The following is a 21,321-nucleotide window of genomic DNA, read 5'->3' on the forward strand; positions in this document are numbered from 1 at the left end:
CAATAACCATTTCTTCAGTGATGATAAGTGTGTTGCATCGCGTGCTAGGGAATAGGCTTGGGGTGCTAGATTATCACGAAAACCAGAAAGGCTTTCGACAGGTGGATGGCGTTCTATTGAACAACCTGACGCTTTAAACGGTTATCAAAGAAAGAAGAAGAGGCCTTCGTCCATATAATATTATCACTATCGATTTACGAGAAGCTTTCGACACAGTCTCGCAACGATCAATTGAACGGGCCATGAATCGCTTCGGAGTAGACGCAACATTTAAGCGGTATCTGGTGGATTCGTACAATAACTGCCGTACGAGTGTCCCTGCCGGAAGCAGGTCGACAACCAACATCAGAATGTATAGAGGCGTCAAACAGGGAGATCCCTTGTCGCCATACCTCTTTAATATGGTGGTCGATGAGCTGATATGCAAGCTTGAGGGAGACTAGATTGGCCTTTCAATTGGGCCAAAGATGGTACCAGACAGCTTCGCACAGCTGTCGAATTCTTCGAGAAGAGAGTAATAAAGATTAGCGCTAGTAAGAATGCAGCTATTGCGGTTAATGTTAACCGTGGTAATAAGCACTCTTACTGCGAGACGCGTCCGCTCTTGTCTGTCGGCAAAGAGACATGATCAGCTTGTATCTTTGCAAAGCAGTTGAAAAGAAAGTTTGGATTTGCGAGACAGAGCCAAGAATAAGATGCGTCGACCGGACTCTTAAGATACCTGACCTTGTCGCGCAACAGGAGAAGCGGGTAATTGTCGTGGACGTTGCTGTCAGCTGGGAGGGTCCTAAACACCTAAGTACAGCCGCCGCCAATAAAACGGCGCTGTACACTGAGCTTCGATTCCTTCAAACCATGCCACCCCGGTATCCTGGGAAAACCATTTGCATGGCACCTCTAATCGTTGGAGCTCGCGGAACATGGTGTCAGTCGAATTCTCATGTGCTGAGAATTTATAACCTATCAAGGTTTGAAGTCCGCAAGACAATTCAGCGTAGTATCCATATTCATAGTAATTTTATGAGATCTTAGCATAAGTGACTCGGGCAATTTTACATCGAGTGTAAGTCGATGATTATCAGGATTAATACTTCGAATGGCAGTCTATTATACATCATAATAATTATCCATGAGATATCCGAACATTAATAAAATCTTCTTCTGTAGGTACCATCTTCTCTAAGGAGGTTGGTAATCATCACAGCTATTTTGACTTTTGAGATTGCAGCTCTGAACAAGTCGACGGAACTGCAATTATTCCACTTTCTCAGATTGATGAGCCAGGAGATGCGTCTTCTTCCAATACTTCGTTTTCACTGTATTTTTCCCTGCATTATGGTTTTTAGCATCACATATTTATCCCCTCTTATAACGTGGCCGAGATATTGTAACTTTCTTATCTTAATCGTATTCACGATTTCCATTTTCTTTGTCATCTTTCTGAGGACCTCAACATTTGTTATTCGGTCTACCCAACTTATTTTTAATATTCTTCGGTAGGTCCACATCTCGAATGCTTTAAGTCGATCGCTCACCTCTTTCTTTAAGGCCCAGGCCTCCACCCCATACAGCAGCACCGAAAACACATGAACGTAATATTATTATTTTGAGTTGCAAACTAAGGTCTCTACTGCATAGTACTTTTCTCATCTTATTAAGTGTTGCTCTAGCTTGTCCAATTCTCATTTTTATTTCTTCTGTATACTCGTTATTTTCATTAATAATTGTACCAAGATATCTGTATTTTTTTACTTTTTCTATTGGAACCCCTCTTATGTTTAAAATGTCTTGTTGTTGTGTTTTGGAAATTGTCATAAATTTTGTTTTATTAGCATTAAGCGTTAGTCCGCTTTCCCCACTTGCATTTACTACATTATCTAAAAGTGTCTGTAGATCTTGTATATTCTCTGCAATTAGTATAGTACCATCCGCATATCTGATATTGTTGATGTGTCTGCAGTTGACTGTTGACTTTTATTGAAATTGTTACATTTTCGAGTGATTTTTAAAGTAGAGTAGATTTTTTACTTCGGTTCCATATTACACGACACGTCACTTTCTTTATTTTTATTTTTACAATCTGATGTTAAACTATAATAACAACTTGTAAAATGAATAAAAAATATAATTTTTATAACGAATAAAAAATTTAATTTGTTCTCTATTGGTAGATATATCTCTATTTATTAGACATAACACAATTTGCGCGAACAAGTAACATCTTAAAAATTGCAACTATTGCTAACAGTACTATTAAGCTACAGTTATAAAGAACTAAACCTAAAATTTTGTTGTACAAATACCTGAAATTGTTGTGTCCATTAAAAAAATTATAAATTTAAAATAAATCAATGAAGTATTGTATAAAATGCGAACCAGTCGAATAACCAGTTGCAGATTTCGTACACATACACACTCACTCTCTCGCATACAAAATTATGTCTAGTTGAAGCAAGCGGTGTAGAATTACTTCGATGATATGCGAAGAATGCGTGGAATGCAAAGAAGAGGTATGTTCTTCTGATGGACGATTATTTATATTGAAATATTAACATGGATTTAAAATAGGTGTAAGAGCATACTTGGTAATACTCTTAATAAAAGATTTGATTTAATTCAAATTGAAACGTTATAATCGGAGATAATTAATTTAGGATTCTAAAACTTAAAAACTTTTGAACATTAAGTGTTAAATAACAGCAAATAATTTGTAAAATGTCTTTAAAAGTGTAATGTAAATAAACTGGTTTACCTTACAATAACAGGAAAAACATTTGCCTTTTTCTATGGAATCCACTGATACTTTAGCTCCTTCTATGGAACACGTTTTTCGATAACCAACTGAAACAAAAAATATAAAATGCATTAATTCAAAATTTATTTTATATAAAATAAATAGATTTAAACTACATTGTTGAAAAAATTTACTAAAGATTATTATAAGTTCGTCATTGTGTACATGGTGACAAACCGATAACATGCAAATTGTGGAGATTTCCACAGATTGCATTTCCATACAAAAGTAGTAAACAATGGATTCATAACTGATTACATAACTTAATTTAAGTGTAAAATATGTTTTTTGTTTAATTTAATTTTTTGTTCTATATATGTTACTATGTCTGTTTCTATTGATGATCTTTGCTTTATTTCGTCATTACTTCTCCTATCCATTCTTGTTACTCTGTAGCATCTTCGCAGCTATTCCATCTCTGTTGCTACTATCTTACTGCTATTATTCTTGTTTATGATCCAATTTTCAGCCCCATATGTCATAATACTTCGCACTAATGTTTTATAAATCTGTGTTTTTGTCTTTATATTTAGGTGTCTATCCCACCATACTGAATTAAGTTGTCGGATTGCTGTTCTTGTTTGTCCTAATATTTGTGTAATTGTTGCCTTTTTCGCGATTATAAACCCCAAGTATTTGAATTTATCCTTTTCTTTGATTGTTACGTTGTCATGAATCTGTAGATCTTCTATGTCTTCTTCACTTGTAGATAGGTACTCTGTTTTCGCGAGGTTAATATCTAGGTCAGCCTTGGTATATTCTTCTTGTAGTTTCTTCATCATGTAGCTGAGGTCGTCTTGGTCTTGTGCAATCACTACTTGATCGTCTGCAAAGCTTAACGTATATAGGTATTCGTTCCATACCGGTACTCCCATGCCTTCGCATTTTCTTTTCCATGTAGTCAAGGCTTTCCCTAAGTATATTTTGAATAGGGTTGGAGATGTGGAACAACCCTGCAGGAATCCTTTTGTTGTGGTGAAGTCTCCTATGATTATTGTTCCCATTTTAATGGACACTTTATTTTCTTTATACAGAGCTTTTGTAGCTTCTATGAGTTCTGGCTGTATTTCTAATTTGTACATTGCCTCCCATAGTTCTGACCTTGGTACAGAGTCATACGCCTTTCTCAGGTCCACAAATATTATTTCTCATTAATGATATTCCAGGCAGTCGTACAGCTTACCGTCCACTGCGCATTTTATTTGCCATTTGCCATTCAAATATTATGAACAAAATTAGCTCATAACGAACAGGACAACAGTTTTGAGATAATATAATTACCAGACCTAATTAACAGCAAAGTAGTATCCAAACTCAATGGTTTATAATTTATATATATATATATATATATATATATATATATATATATATATATATATATATATATATATATATAAGCTACAGTCTATTGTTCTTAGCTGAATATTATCTTCCTCCACTTTCTCCTCTCCTTTACCTCTTCTGTCCAGTTTCTAATTTGTTCCTGATTTAAATCAGCGTAAGCACCTCTCTATCTTGCTTTGGTCTTCCTTTTCTTTATTTCAGTTCAGGTTTTCTCCAGGCAATATCTTTTACCTATCTTCCATTCTCCATTTTATCTAAATGTCTACCATTTCGAGTTAAAAATAATTTCAGACTGAAAAGAAAACGAAAAATAACGATTTTTAGTGCTCAAAAACATAGTAAAATTATTATTTTTGAAATCACCACGTGCTTAAATTTAAGTTCAAGCCTTCTATAAGTTTGCGATAAAAAAGTTGTATTTTAGAACATTATTTTTAAATTTTTAGTGAAGCGCTTATGACAGCTTATAAAAAAAATGGTAATTTATAAAATTAATCAAGGCACCTATTAATTTAACTTTCATAACGAAAGAACGAAAATCGATTATTCTAGAAAATGGTGTATCCTATTTACTTAAAGTAAGAGTACCTTTTAGTACTAGAATACCTGAAAATTTATTAATCTAGTACATATAACTAATGCCTAAAAGATATATAAAAAAGGTATGCGTTAAAATAACCGCTGAACTACATAAAACGAACGCCTATGACCGGTAATTAGAAATTCGCAATTGATGAAATCGATTCAACTCTGGATAATATAATAATCGTACTACTTTTCGTTTTTCTAACTAGAAGTGTTCTATAGGTATTAAAAAAAATTAATTACAAGGCAAAAAGCTCTAGCTCCCTTAGGAAGCATTTTCGGATTAGGTGAATTGGGTTAAGTTGTCTTAAAATTATCAGAGGAATCTCTGGTCTTCATTTGTCAGGAAAACTTCTGGACACCTTGTATTTAGTGCCTTCACTAATGTATACGTAGTAAGTATTAAACCACATTTGCTTTAACCTTATTCAAAATTTATCCTTTAAGTTTGTCTTAATTAAAGTGTTAATACGTATTCCAGGTAGCAACACTGATGATAAAAACGTTCTGTGATGTAGCCCGAAAGGTTTTTTTTAGGTAAATATACCTTTTTATAACGGATTTTTGAAATAAAAAATTTGTGATTTGTGGTATACGCCGACCACCGGAAATTCATTTTCCTTGTGGATGTTAAGATATTTCGTTGTTATTCGAAGTGTTTGTGGTACTAAATGTCTTAAAGTATCTGAGATTTACTCCATGTACTTCATATTTTATTCCAGAAAAGACTTTTATTCCAGACTTTCAAACAGCACTTTGTCCATATTTTCACATTCTGACTTCGAGGTAGCGTTGGATTCGTCAAAGCATCATTTATTAATTTAGACACTCCAAGATATTCTAAACGTAATATTTTACGTATATTTTAGCTTCAAAAATCACCTAGACAAACAAAACGCATTTTGTCCATTAGCGAGAGACACATATACAATGAGAGACAACAAATAGCGTTATTTTGCTAGTAATGCTTTTTTACCATGTAACGACTTTATTTTGTTATCAGACATTGTAGAAATCAACAGTATATAATATTATTAGTGCTTAATAAGTTGTTTTTGATTACAATAATAATATTAAAATGAGTGGAGGTCAGCATGTTGTGGGTGATACAAATAGAGAAACGAGAAAAACTAAGGATTTAACTATTCACAAGACGCAAGCAAAGCAGTTTTTTAAATCAATGAAGGAGGAATCTGCTGATAGCATGGCATATTGCTTTGATCTGCAACAGATCTAAATCTCCTAAAAGCGCCTATTAAGGAAGCATTATATGCTCAGCAACTGTCTTTTTATGCATTTCGTGTGACAGATATTTTAACAAAAACTCCTGTTTTTTATACATGGCTTGAGCATGAAGCAGGAAGAGATGTGGTAGAAATAAGTTCCACGTTGACTGACTTTCTAAAAAATACTGATTTTGACCCAGATATTAAACATCTAAGATTTTTTTCGGATGGATGTGGGGGTCAGAATAAAAAATCCCAATACTACATGTACTCATAGTATGTGCGGACAACTTAGAAGACCCACAAGTTCTTATGAACAAAATCACGTATTACAGTCAACAATATGGACTTAATATAAACGTTAAGAAGACAAAGCTTATGATAATTAGCAAGAAAAGGATAACAGAAGGTCAACTCTACGTCAATCAATCCCATGTAGAAAGAGTGACGCACTACAACTACCTCGGCACCATAATAAATGAAGAATGAACCAACAACCAGAAGATTAGAGCAGGCATCGAAAAAGCTAGATTCACCTTTAATCGGATGGAAGCCTTCTTCAAAAGTCACAACCTCTCTCTTGATACAAAAGTAAGAATACTGCTATGCTACGTCTTCTCTGTCCTTTGTTATGGTGTTGAATCGTGGACCTTGAACAAAGATATGTGCAGAAAACTGAAAGCATTTAAGATGTGGCTATATCGGACAATACTTAAGATCCCGTGGACTGACCGAGTCACAAATGAGGAGGTCCTCAGAAGATGAATAAGAACCGAGACGTACTGACCACCATCAAATCTCGAAAGTTAGAATTCTTCCGACATATTATGCGAAATAAATCCAGATATGCTCTCCTTCAAGCCATCCTGCAAGGAAAAATATTTTCAAAATGAAGTCCAGGAAGAAGAAGAACATCGTGGTTAAAGAACCTCAGAATCTGGTTCAATACAACATCTGTGCAGCTTTTCCACGCTGCTGCAGATAAGATAAAGATTGCCATGATGATCGCCAACATTCGTAACGGATAGGCACATCAAGAAGAAGAAGACATGCACTCATCTTGTGGCTTTTGAATAATGCCTTAAAAACTATTAAAACAATTACGATGACGTCTCACGTTCGTGGCCATTAGTTTATGCCAGCTGATTGAGTTTTTGGTCAAGTTGAGCTAGACTTACGTGCCCATGCTTTTATAAAGTCACTACACAAATATAATGAAATCTATTTTAAGAAAGAAGGACAAGTACGCAAGCTGGGCTCTGATTAAACTTTGTATGACATAAAACATGCAGCACTTTCACTTAAAAAAGTTATAGGTATCAGTGAAGCTAAAAGAATAATCATAACTCGAGGCCAACAAACTGCTGGGGAAAGTAAAATTTGGTATAAAACAGAGGTACTGTATAGAAATGATGACTCTTCTAAAAAGTTTTCAAGATTAATTTAGCCACAGAAAAAACTAAGTAACATAGTACTGCCGGAATTGCCAATGAAGCATGCTGTTAAGAAAAAAAAACTGTATAGCTTATCAAAATTTTTAGTTGGTTTATCAGGCAAAGAATGGGCATTAGATCCAGAGTTAACTTGGTTAGATCCAATTTTGAAAGAGCAGTATCATAAAAATACAATTGAAAAAGACCAGACCTGCGATCAATGTAAAGATGGAGAAGAATGTTGGTGTCTTCTGAACAGAAATGCATTTTTAGTTTATATTTTTATTTTAATTATTTAGGGACAATCAAACTACAGTTTGTCATTTAAAGACAACCAAATGGCGTTTTGTCCATAAATATTTTTTTTAAACTAATAAAGCTTGATGAAATTTATAAATAGAATACATGGATAATAAAAAAGTACATTTATTCATATTTTGTGTTCTTATTTTAACTTTAATAGTATTAATAATTGAGTAGCAGTTTTTCTCAACCCAACAGATAGACATCACCGACATGGAGTGGCTATTGCTCTTGACAGGAAGATCAGTAAATCGGTGACAGATTTTGTTCCAATTTCCGAACGAGTCATGTTGATCAAAATGACAGGCAAACCAGTAAACATAAATGTGACACAAGCATATGCACCAACAGCAGATAAGTCAGAAGAAGAAATAACTAAGTTCTATAAAGATCTGGAAAAAGCAATAAGACTAACAAAGAAAGAGGACATAAACATAATAATGGGCGACTTTAACGCCAAGGTGGGTAAAGGAAGATATGAAGACATAATTGGAGAGTACGGCCTTGGAGTTAGAAATGAAAGAGGCGACCTGCTGTGTGAATTCTGCCAGGAGAACGGTTTTGTCGTCATGAACACATGGTTTCAGCTCCCACCTCGTAAGTTATATACTTGGAAATCACCAGGAGACCGTCCAAATCGAATAATTAGAAACCAAATTGACTACGTTTTAATAAACAGAAGATTTCGTAACGCTATCAAAAGAATCGCAGCATATCCAGGTGCTGATATTGCATCCGATCATAATCCGCTAATAGCAGATGTGAGGTTAAAACTAGCAAAAATTAAGAGAACAAATACAAACACCAGCACGCCTATAAATACAAGAGAACTGATGAGAGACGAAAATCTGAAGAAGAGTTATGCAAATCAAATTAATGAAAGAATGCGAATATTAGAACAAAATGATGATATCGAAGAGATAGTCAATGATATTAAAGGAACGATTCTGGCAGTAAACAGGGAAGTTAAAACACAGATCAGAAAGAGAAAGCATAACGAATGGATGACGGACGAAATTATGGATCTAATGGAAAAGCGAAGGCAACATAAACAACAACGTAATCAAGACAAATACAAACAGATACATAAAGAAATTCGCCAGAAAATTAAGAAAGCAAAAGAACGTTGGATGGTGGAAAGGTGCAACGAAATAGAACAATTGCAGGAAAAAGGAGATAGTTTTGGACTACATAAGAAGATCAAAGAAATATCGAATATACACAAAAGCCACCACAGAACAAGAATACGCAACGACAGAAACGAATACATAGAGTCAGAAGAGGAGATAGCAATGGCGTGGAAAGAATACGCAGAAAGACTTTTTAATGAGGAAAGACCAACACAACCAACGCGCAAACTTCCTTCCGAAAACTTATCAGGGCCATCAATAATGCGAAGTGAAATAGAATATGCAGTTAGAACCACAAAGATGCATAAAGCAACAGGTCCAGATGAAATTAATATAGAAGCAATAAAACTACTAGACGAGGAGAATATCGAAATCTTGGTAAAGCTGTTCAATAGAATTTATGATACTGGTTACATTCCGCGAGAATGGCTGCAGTCATCCTTTGTGATGATCCCAAAAACAGCTAATGCCACAAAATGCAATGAACACCGCTTAATCAGTTTAATGAGTCACTTGCTGAAACTCTTCCTTAGGATATTACACTCAAGAATGTACAAGATACTAGAAGAACTTAGCGGGTCAACACAATTCGGTTTTAAGGGAGGACTAGGAACAAGAGAGGCAATTTTATGTTTGAACACCTTAATACAAAACTGTTTAGATCAACGAAAAGATGTCTACCTCACCTTCATCGACTACGAGAAGGCATTTGACAATGTTAAACATGATATCATGATGGAACTACTACATAGGGCCAACATGGACCAGAAGGAGATCAGAATTATTCAGAATCTATACTGGAACCAAATGGCAAAGGTGAGGATTGATCAAGACCAATATACGGATGAATTTGAAATCCGGAAAGGTGTCCGCCAAGGCTGCATACTCTCTCCGATGCTTTTTAATTTATATGTTGAAAATATATTTGCGGAAGCATTAGAAGACACGGAATTAGGCATTAAGGTGAACGGCATACCAATTAGCAACCTACGCTATGCGGACGACACAGTGATTATAACTGATAATTTGGAAGATCAGCAGTTATTACTTGATAGGGTGAATAGCATAGGTAAAAAATATGGCCTCAAAATCAACATTTTGAAAACGAAATATATGGTCATTAGCAGAAACCCTCCAGAAAACCCGATAATATGCATAGGTGACGATCGCATAAAACGCGTGAAAACTTTTAAATACCTTGGCACCACAATCAATGACCAATCGGATCCACAACAAGAGATAAAAACCGGAATACAAATGGCAAGACAAGCTTTTGTGAAATTCAGACCGCTCCTATGTAATCAAAACCTAAATTTCGAAATACGCTACAGAATGGTCAAGTGCTATATATGGTCCATCTTGCTTTATGGCATGGAAACGTGGACTTTGAAAAAAACATCTATCAACAAACTTGAAGCATTTGAAATGTGGTCATTGGGAAGAATGATGCGCATACCTTGGGTAAATAGAGTTCGAAACGATGACGTCCTTAACACATTGGTCGCCACGTGACCCTTATGGGGATCATAGTCTCTTATAGTCTGGTGCATGTGACCCCTATGGGGATCACACTGCCATTTGAACTTGGGTACATGTGATCCCCATGGGGGCCATACGACACTGTTGTAATTCTGTACATGTGGCTCGTATTGGGATCACGTTTCAATGTATTTCTTTTGGAGAAAATGTTGCCGTGGTACCAGGCTACACCTTGGTCTACTTGGTTTTCTGATAGCATGTGTATTAAGCATACAATGGTCTACATCATTTTAGAAGGAAAATATGAATAATTTAGTCAAGATAATGCAGTTAATTGTTTTTTATTATGGACAAAATAAAGAATCATACAATTTACAAAAAAAAAACTATGAAAATCGAACTAACAAAACTAACAATACAATGCTTATAATAAAACTAAACACTTCTTAGCACATTCAATTCATGCATGTGACCTAATTTAAGGATGTTTTTCATTGAAACAAGAAAGGCAGAAGAATTTGTCATAAGATGAACATTTGGTGATGACTTTTTTGGTGTGAGCTGCAGCATATTTACGATCTCGTTCACGCTTAAGACGTTCATAGCAACCAGTGCACCTCCTCTTTACTTTTTGATAAAGTCCCTCAACAGCTTGCAATCTGTGTTCTCTGGCAGGTAGTGGGGCTGGTGTAAGGGGTGCTTCTTCGGTAGGATAGAGAAGTTCTTCAGCAACCTTATGCCTGAAATCCGTCACACTAAGCTTATTATTTGGATTGTTTGCATTGTACATAACAAATGCATTTACCATGGTTGTGCCTAGTATGCAATCCAGAATGAGACAGCGGTACCATTTGAGAGTTCTCCTCAAGCACGGAGAGTAGGCATTCATCTGGTCAGAGAGATCGATAAACGCTTTTGATTTATTGTAGCTTACCACGATTTCTGGTTTCATGATTGCAGCTCCGTGTCGTCGCGTGACTTAAACCATTGAATCTGTGTGACATGTGCTGAGCACTAACACATCCCTCTTATCTTTCCATTTACAAACGGTTACTCCATGGTTTGACTGCTGAGCTTTGATCTCGCCTTTATTTAGTCTAGAACCCACCACTGCAGCAGGATTGCCTTTTCGGTTAGACCGCAATGTTCCCGTAAGATGAGTATTTCTCATGAGCAGTCTGGCTGCCAGATTGACACTGGTATACCAATTATCAGTTGTCAAATACCTCCAAGAATCAAGCAAAGGGGCCATCAAATCAAAAACAACACTATCAGATACGTTTCCTGTCCTTTCTAGATCTCTCCCAGTGTAGACTTTATAACCGTATGTGTATCCACCGGCCGCACAAAGTTTAAACACTTTGATCCCATAGCGATGTCGTTTATTTGGGATGTACTGGCGAAAATGAAGCCGGCCTCTCCACGGTATATTACTCTCATCAATGCTGACATGTTTCCCAGGAACATACGCGTTTTGGAAGGAATTTTTTATGATATTGAGAATAGATGAGATTTTATGTAAACGATCATTGGGCTGCCGGTCGTTGTTATCCGCGAAATGTAGCATTCTCATCAAAATTTCGAATCTATTTCTCGACATGACCTTGCAAACTTGATTCTGGAAAATTCTGTTTGTTGACCAGTACCAATTGATTTTACTGTACTTACAAAGTCCCATCCATATCAGAAGTCCAAGTAGTGTTTTTATTTCACTCATAGTTGTGTTTTTCCATGCATTTAGTCTAGAGGTACTATTTGGATTGGATCCCAATACTTTTTCAGCATATTTATTGGTCTCTGTTACAATAATATCCAGAACGACGTTGGAAATGAAGTGTAGAAAGTATGCAGCTGGGTGCCGACCTTAAAGTTCCAACAAGATATCATTTTTGAATCCAACATTTTCCCCAGGAGTGAATTCAAAGTATGGTGGGTCATTCTCAACAGACCCCCAGGTGAAAGGCAAGGCTTCTTGTTCATGAGCAACTGGTTCTGCCGCTAGTTCTTCATCTTGTGCAAATTCTGGCTCCTCTGCGAGCTGTTCAACTCGGGAATGAGCTGGTTTCTGTGTGAACTGTTCAACTCTTGAAGGACCTGGTTTCTGTGCGAACTGTTTAAGTCGCGAAGGACCTGGTTTCTGTGCGAACTGTTCAACTCGTGAAGGACCTGGTTCCTGCACAAGCTCTTCAAGTCTTCTTATTTTTGATTTTGAACCAGTATATTCATCGTTACTTGTGTCTCCTCCACTAGAGTCATTACTATCACTATTAGGTTGAATGTCAAAATCCGGATCTGCATCTGAATCGTCTATAGGTTCAAGACTATCATCACTTTCCTCAATTAACCTCTCGAGTTCTTCCTGTGTCAACGGTTTTGATCTGTTAGATTTTCTAGACATTTTACGGAATTATTTTAGATATTAGATAACTTTAAATGTTTATAGCTTTATTTAGATTAACGAATTGTTTCCTGTGATCACTCCCTGAAACAAGAGAAACATAATGACATCAAAAGCACATACATAGGGGAAAGTGAGGCAAAATGGTCCCTCTAACTATTTTTTAGGCTACACATAACAAAAAACGAAATAATTAAGTTGTAGACTGTTGTAGTTGTATACCAAATTTAGACTAGTTAGTTTATACTAAACTAGACTTTATATATTAAATGTTGTAGACCAAGGATTTTTGAATAACCTGTTGCCTAAAAAAATAACGATAATTTGCTGACATCTCCTTTATGAATAAAGTAGTCTACTTTTAGTTCATTTACCAATACATTTTGATTTTTGGCACTCCTTTTTAAAGTACTCAAGGGTAGATTATAAAGCCTAGCAGCTCTTTTAAAAGGCATACCGTTAGAAATATTTTCCAAAGCAAATTTCATAGAATTTGGATCCAATTGCTGTCTTGTCGTCTTCCGAATATAAGTTCTAACCATTATTTTTGTAAAGAAAATATAACTACATTTGATTGTTATAAAAAATATTACTATAGGCTAAGCAAGGGTAAAATGGTCCCGGGGTCATTTTGCCCCACCATGGAGGGCCCATTTTATCTCAAAATCGGATCAAATTTAAAAACTAATTTACGTGAGTGACTTCTGATAATTAGAGAAATTGTAACAGATCTGAAATAATCAGAAAAAATACCTTTTTAAACTCCATTCAAAAAAATTCTACTTACTTTAATTAAAACGCCTAAAAACACAATTTTTGCGATCACGAAATTAGCAGTATCACGTGTGTTTTTATAGGTTATATTAAAACTAGCTTAATACGTCTCGCGCATCTTCACAACTTCGTACATAGGTGGCGCTAGTAGTACTAAATATAATAAAGAAAGATAAACGATGGTTTTATTCAAATTATGAGAAATAATTTAGGGGACCATTTTACCTAGGGGGGCCATTTTATCCGACTTTCCCCTACTCATTTCAGCTGAAAATATCTGTGATCTCCATGAGGGTCACGCGGTATATCAATTCAAATTTAAGTTGTGGTACCGCGTGACCCTCATGGAGATCACAGGAAAATTAGGAATAACTCAAAAACAAAAGCAGATATATTTATAAAACAAAAATAATTATGATCTCTGAAGGCAAGTAGATGATATTTTTAATAAAAAAAAATGGAACATAAGGCCGAAAAAATATTGTTGACACTTGTACCCATCTGGTATCTGGTAACAAAAGCGTAAAATGAGGCTGGCGTCCAATGTGTTAAGAGAGCCGGCGTGGAAAGAGAACTCTTAGAATTAATTAAAAAACGCAAGATTGGTTACCTTGGGCACATATTGAGAGGAGCAAAATATGAAATACCACAGTTAATCCTACAAGGGAAGATCGAAGGTAGGAGAGGAGCCGGCCGCAAACAATTATCCTGGTTAAGGAATATTAAAGAATGGACAGGAATACACAATACAGGCGAGCTGTGTCACGCCGCCAAGAACAGAATTCTAGTAATGAGATAGTCGCCTACGCACTTTGGTGTATGGCATGTTAAGAAGAAGAGTTTTTCTCACTTCCTGAAAAATATTAAAAATGGACAAAGTGCGATATGAAAGTCTGCTCCTCATATATATATTTTTTTATATTCTACTAGTTATGATTAATACATTAGCAGTAATTTTTATCTGCGATTAAATATCAATGAAATACGACAATATTCTTTTACCTTGAGCATAACCTTTAAGGAAATGCAGAATAAAAATAAGTAATTCTTTATATAATACCTCGCCTTATATATACCGAGAGATAAACTCGACTATTAAATAATTAAGAATTTTAATAGGAATTCCAAAAGACTTGTCACAGGTAGGAAAAAACTATAGCTTCCTCTTTTTATTTTACGGCAATAAATTCGAATTGATAATGATCTAACACATAACCATTATAAAGTAATTGAGCACATCTTCATTGTTTATTGTGTTGAATAATTTATAATTATAAGTACTTAGGAATACAATAGTGTGTAACGACACTTTGTGGATTAAACCAATGCCTTTGACTAAAATAATTAAAATACATTATGAAAAATCAATGCAAACATGCAACAAGATGACGATGTTGATGGTATGTTTGGCGTGAAAACTAGTCCATTTGCCACAGACCTTTAAACAATTATGTTATATTTAAGAATTAAAACTTAATTGTAACTAATTTATAATAAATATCCGGACGCATATGCTTATATACGAATTCGTATATTGATTTCTGATTGGCAGTAGGTGGGTTATGTTTACTGGAAGTTGCACATTACTTTTTACTAAGTTTTCATAAAATGTAGCAAAAGTGCTTTATTTTTAATACATCCAAACATGATGTGATTAATATCACACTGGGAAATATTATCGCATGAGCACTTTGCTGATTCTATAATGTTTAATCTAGCCTGGTGAACAGGAACAGCAGCACCGTAATTATTTTTTAATTCTACTTTTTAATTTTGTGATAGTTGCTGCTGATCGTTTGAATATCTTATAATGAATAATGTGTGGAATTCTGTTCAAGATGGTAACGTAGGATGAATCTTGTAATAATTATTATTTGATGTATTTGCCAATATTTTCCATCTGTCTTGCTATACTTTGTCTCAAAGTGACTAGTCTGTACAGGGTAAGATATGCAATGCTAACCTTATGGGAATTTCGCCAGGACGTTGCCAGTTTTATGCAGTGAGCGATGGCGTTCTCTATTGTCTATCTTTTTAAAATAAACGCAATAAACCAGGAGTTCTCAACAAGTCCTCACGTACAATTTTATGTAATTTACAAATATCGTTTGCTAATAATTTTACATAATACTATACATTATTTGTTTCTAATAGTACACTTATCTTTTGTTAGTAGCAGTAGTATATTAAAATGTGCATTAAGTAAACATTTGTTTCAAAGTTTAAAATAATTCCGGTAATTTCTACTAACCGCCAAATTTAAAATGTTATTTATGTCTCTGCGGTACTAATTACTGCCATAATGTGTAAGGAATTTGTAATTTTGGTTGATATCAACTGCAAATACTTTCTTCTAAGTTATTGAGTAATTAAGAAGCAATTAGAGTAATTCTTGTACAGAATATTATTTTTAAAAGCTTGAGACATCCAGGGCCTTAATTAGTCGTTATTTGTTCTTCGGAGCGCGTAAACATATTCGAGTTACGATTATTTGTACCATCTTGGATGTACTGTTACTGTTTTGTTATTGTTATTATTTGTTGGTGGCTGTTGTTGTGATTTGCTGTTGGCAATTATTGTTATTTTCTGTTGTTGGCTATTGTTATATTTGACGCCGAATTTTTAACGCAAAAATGGAGGAAATTGTTCAATGGAAACGTGGAAAAGCTCTGAAACTTTCAGAGAAGCAGATACTAATGAATATTATTAATTATCGTCTTAATCAGAATAACATCGATTCTGTATCAAGTGTAATTAGGAAAGTGTCAGAAATGAGTGGTGTTTGCAAAAAGACTCTGTTTCGCATACGACAGGAATATTTATCACCTGCTGGATTAAAATCTCCAAAGAGCGGGCCCAAGAAGCGAAAGGTTTGTAATTCTCGTGACAACAAGTACGATGAAAGTGTCAGGGTCCAAATTCGTAGAATAGTTAATCAATTTTTTCGTGACAACATACCACCAACAATAAACACCATATTAGCTGTTTTAAATGTCGGGCAAAACAAACTTTGCCCAATTTTTCACGGACCACGCTACATCGCTTGCTGAGTGATATGAATTTTGTGTTTATAAAACGTGGCAGAAATTCAATTTTGATTGAAAAACCAGAAATCATCTCCTGGCGTTATCGTTATTTACGCGCAATTCGTAAATACCGTGCAGAAGAATACAAAATAGTGTATTTGGATGAATCATGGATAAATAGCACAGTGTGAAAAAAGAATGGATTGATAAAACAATTACATCTCATCGCGATGCTTTTGTTCGTGGTCTGACAACAGGAATAAAAGCTCCTAACAGCTCGTGGTGCACGGTTCGTTTTATTGCACGCAGGATCTACCAGTGCATTTGTTGATGGAGCAGAGCTCACGTTTTTGGCAAAGAAAAATACTCAGGACTACCGAAATGGATGACCTTCGAAGATTGGTTCGAAAATAACTTAATGCTAAATTTGCCAGAAAAAACTGTTGTGTTAATGGACAATGCCTCCTATCACAGCAGAAAGTTACAACAAATTCCCAACAGTTCAACACTAAACAAAGATATTTAAGAATGGCTTCTGTCAAAGGACCTATTTTTTGAAGAAGACTACCTAAAATGCGAGTTACTTTATGTAGTCAAGGCCTTCAAAGCAAAATATGACAGGTACATAATAGAAGATATTGTCAAAAAGCACAATGTGAAGATTCTGAGGCTCCCACTGTGAACTCAATCCCATCGAAATGGTTTGGAGTGAAGTGAAACGGTATATAGCTAGACGGAACGCGAATTTTAAAGAAGCTGAAATGCGAAATTACGCTAGAGAAATGGAAAAACTACGTAAACCACGTAATAGCAACAGAAAAAAAAATGTGGGAAATTGACAATTTATTGGATGATATCGAACCAATTATCGGTAGAAGCAAAAGTTCTTGGACTTGCCTGTAATGACAAGGATGTAGCTGCTGCTTTTTAAGTATCTGCTAAGTACTTGAAGAAGACGTATTTGTTTCTTGCCATATTCCGTACGCAAACTGTTTGCTCTTGATCAAGTAAACTTAAAATAATAATATTTTCTTTATTAATTGTTCTTGTTGATCTTGGTCTACTAGACTTTATTTTATTTGGTCTCAAATTTCCAGTTTTTCGACAACGTTGTTTAATGGCTCTAAGTGGTTTTTTCATTTAGTAAATTTCTTCTAGGAAACTTTTCTGCATAAACACTCACCTAAGGATAATAACATGAGAGATAATAACGTGAGTAGGTAGTGTAGGTACATTTTGATTAACAATATCTAATTTTACAAATAAAAAGGTTTCAAAAATATAATTATTGTTAACTTGTCGTCATAATAATCAATAAATGTCAGTTTAACATGGCAAACTTAGAAAATCAAGATATACCTATTAGATTTTTAACATTACTTTTTACCAGCTTCGATTGTTACTTCATAATTTTGAAATAAAAATATTCCGAAAACGATACACATTATCTAGTTTTACAAAGAGTACCTTTTTGCTGAAAAATTGTATGATGATTAAGTTCACTTGAAATAAAGTTATATTGAATATTACTTGGTACGAATCTTTTATGAGAGTAGCGCCTTTTTTAGCAGAGGTACTAGCGCCGTCTATGTGAGTAATACATAAAAACAAAGTCATGGAATGTATCAGCTTCCAAAATATATTCTTATAAAATTTCATTACAAACTATTTACATTAGCCAGTAGTTTTGGCAAAAACGTAAAAATATGTAACATATTTTTTTATAACATTTTTTTATATCTTGAAAACGGATGTCGTTACAAAAATTGTTTACTAAGAAAACCCCAATTATTTTTCAGTTTTTTACCTATTCTAGAGACGGTGTTACCTCTTTGTTGAGACACACTGTATTTCTTTATTATATTCTTACATATTTACTAGATTTTATAGTATAAACTAGTATAAACCTCCTATTTTGAGAAATTGACACTTCAAGGTTATGACCCATCCAAATATGATTCTGCACATGGTGTTAAGGAAATCTAATTCAAAAATCACATTTTTCTTCAATTCAAAACTGCAAATTGCATATTTCTGAGTTTCATAGATAACAGTCTGAAATTACTTCATGCACATGTGGTAGTTACATAATACCGTTTTGATTAGTTACTTTTTCAGTGTCGTGTGCTAGCTAATTTAATAAGGGGTTGTTAAAAGAAAATCAAAAAAATTAAGACTTTAGTATCTTTAACAAACAAAAGATCGAATATTAAATGACAGATAAGAAGCACTAAAAAATGACTCACAAGTTTTGATAACACCATATCACAATCATTAGTAACTAGAATCAGAAATTGAGTATATTGATGTTTTATGCATACAAGTTCCTGAAAATCGATATATGTATGCAACAATCAAAAATATACAAAAGAAAAAATTAAAAACCTAGGAAAAATTTTGTAAATTATCACATAACTCTAAACTATTTGAACATTAACCTACTTATTATAACTCTGAAATAATGAAAGAAAGAAATAACTCATTCAATGAATTCATTTTTTAGAAATAATTGAATCACTTGTTTCGAAAAGGTAACAAATGACACTTTTTGCCAAATACACTTGTTGACGCAATATTGCTCACAAATTGTTCCTACACAGTATGTAGTTTGAAAACGTAACATATGTCATCTCGTCTCTGTTAAAAATAGACATTGAGTTTTGATTTAGTTAGAAAAGGTAACAAATGTTGGCCATGTTACCTTTTCGAACTAAACCAACTGAATTGGTTCGGCAACGATCGGCTTTCGGCTGACAGTAACGTATAAGAATGATAATATCACGCCAGTTCTTGCAAGTACAGCTAGCTCACTTGACCATTGTTTATTGTAATACACTCAGTGATGTCGTCTAGTAGCGAGAATGAAGATGAAATAATACGAAAAAAGAGGAAAGGTGTTATGAATGCAGACAACTATAAACAAAATTTTATACGAAATGCTAAGGTGAAAGGAAAAGCTCATATAAATCATGTGGAAAAAGAAGTTCCTTAGAGAAAAACAGGAGTAAACTGTGGGTAAGTAAAAATAGTACAGTTTTCAGAGTACAGAGTTAAATAGATTTTTTATTATTTTTAGCTGTCTAAAGAAGTGTTGCCATATGTTCTCTTATGAAAATAAGGCGGAAATTATAGCCAACCTTAACCAACTCTCAAACAAAAATGAGCAGGATCTATATCTGCATGGACTCATAGACTCGAATCCGGTGCAAAACATTAGAAACCGTAAGGCATCCGTAGCATCAAGTAAGCATAAAAGTTATTCTTGTAAATACTATGTTTGTAGTAATGGGCAGAGAAAAGAAGTATGCAAGAAAGCTTTCATAAGCTTGCATGGAATTACAATAAAAAGAGTATATCGTTTATGCAAACTAAAGTCTCAGAACAAACTTCGTTAATAGGAACAGCAATATCGTCTAGGCATAATGCTATTGATGGCAACTACTTGCATCGAATTCATGAATTTGTTGATTCGGTACCTTAAAAAGAAGTCCACTACTCAAACAATATTCAAAAAAAAAATACCTGTCTGTTTCATTAAACATTAAAATTTATCATGAAATGTTTCTGGAGAAGAATCCGGATATCACCGATACAATCATAAAATATAACTACTTATATTCCTATTTTAAAGAAAATTTCGATCTTTCGTTTGGCCGACCTCAGGTGGATGTGTGTTCACTGTGTGAAAATTTAAAAACAAAGATAGCAGATCCATTTTTAAATTAAAATGTTAAAAGGGTTGCTGTAGCTGAGCTTCTAGTGCATAAAAGAAGAGCAAAGAAATTCTACGCAAAAATAGATGAAATAAGCAGAATATGCAGAGAAAGAGAGGATGTGATGGCAATAACAATCGACTACATGCAGAATCTGCCCCATGCCCATACTCCTGTGCAAGAGGTATTTTACTACAGGCAGTTATGGATTTATGAATTTTGTATTCATGATATGAAGAACAACAAAGCCTTTTTTTTATTCATACCAAGAAGGAGAATCATTGAAAGGTCCAAATGAAGTATGTACATTTTTGCTCAATTTCATTGAAGAACACGTACCCTTAACGGTAACAGAGTTGTATCTTTTCTCAGACAGATGCCCCGGCCAAAATAAAAACAATACCGTAGTGCGATTTTTGTTAACGCTAACATCAAGTGGTCGGTTTCAAAATATCACACATTACTTTCCAATGACGGGACATTCTTTTAATGAATGTGATCGGAATTTTGGAATTATGAATAGAAAACTACGGAGACATGATAGAATATACTCTCATGATGAATATATCTCTCTCATTGAGACTTCTTCAAAAAGTAAAAAAATTAGTGTTCACATAGTCGTTGGTACGAAAGTAATCGACTTCAAAAAATGGTGGCCACAACACTATAAGAAGCAAGTTTTGTCAATATCAAGCCATGGCAAGAACATTGCCACTGATAAAAAAGTTTCCTTTCAAGTCAGCAATTTCTATGAGTTTCGATATTCTAAGGAAACTCCTGGTAAAGTAACTGCACTTCCATTTATTGATGGAATAATCCAGGAGTATTTTGGATTAGCCAAAATAGAACAAAGCAGAGTTAATCTTCCTGACTGCGTTATATATCCTGCATATTCCGGCAAATTGCCTATTAATCATAAAAAAATGGAAGACTTAAAGAAATTGTTGGTGTATATTCCAGTAGAAAAAAAGGAATATTGGTCCCAGAATGTCACATGGCCTACAACAGAGCAAGCTGAACCAGCAGAAGATGATTTCTAATTAGTGTATAGTTTATTAGTTGTATCTTCAAAAAATTTTTTTCATATTATTTGAATTAAACTTAAATAAAATAATG

The 21,321-nt window shown here is 34.4% G+C and overlaps 1 protein-coding gene across 1 annotated transcript in view; it reads right to left on the minus strand.

Annotated features, from left to right (window-relative positions):
- Positions 1-21,321, minus strand: part of LOC140445142 (BMP-binding endothelial regulator protein-like) — a 320,566-nt gene that overhangs the window by 110,249 nt on the left and 188,996 nt on the right. Inside the window, exon 3 of the mRNA XM_072536995.1 lies at positions 2,753-2,841. Coding sequence (XP_072393096.1) covers positions 2,753-2,841 — 89 coding nt within the window. The remainder of the gene's footprint in view (positions 1-2,752; positions 2,842-21,321) is intronic.

The sequence above is a fragment of the Diabrotica undecimpunctata genome, chromosome 7 (assembly GCF_040954645.1).
Source record: "Diabrotica undecimpunctata isolate CICGRU chromosome 7, icDiaUnde3, whole genome shotgun sequence".
NCBI lineage: Eukaryota > Metazoa > Arthropoda > Insecta > Coleoptera > Chrysomelidae > Diabrotica > Diabrotica undecimpunctata.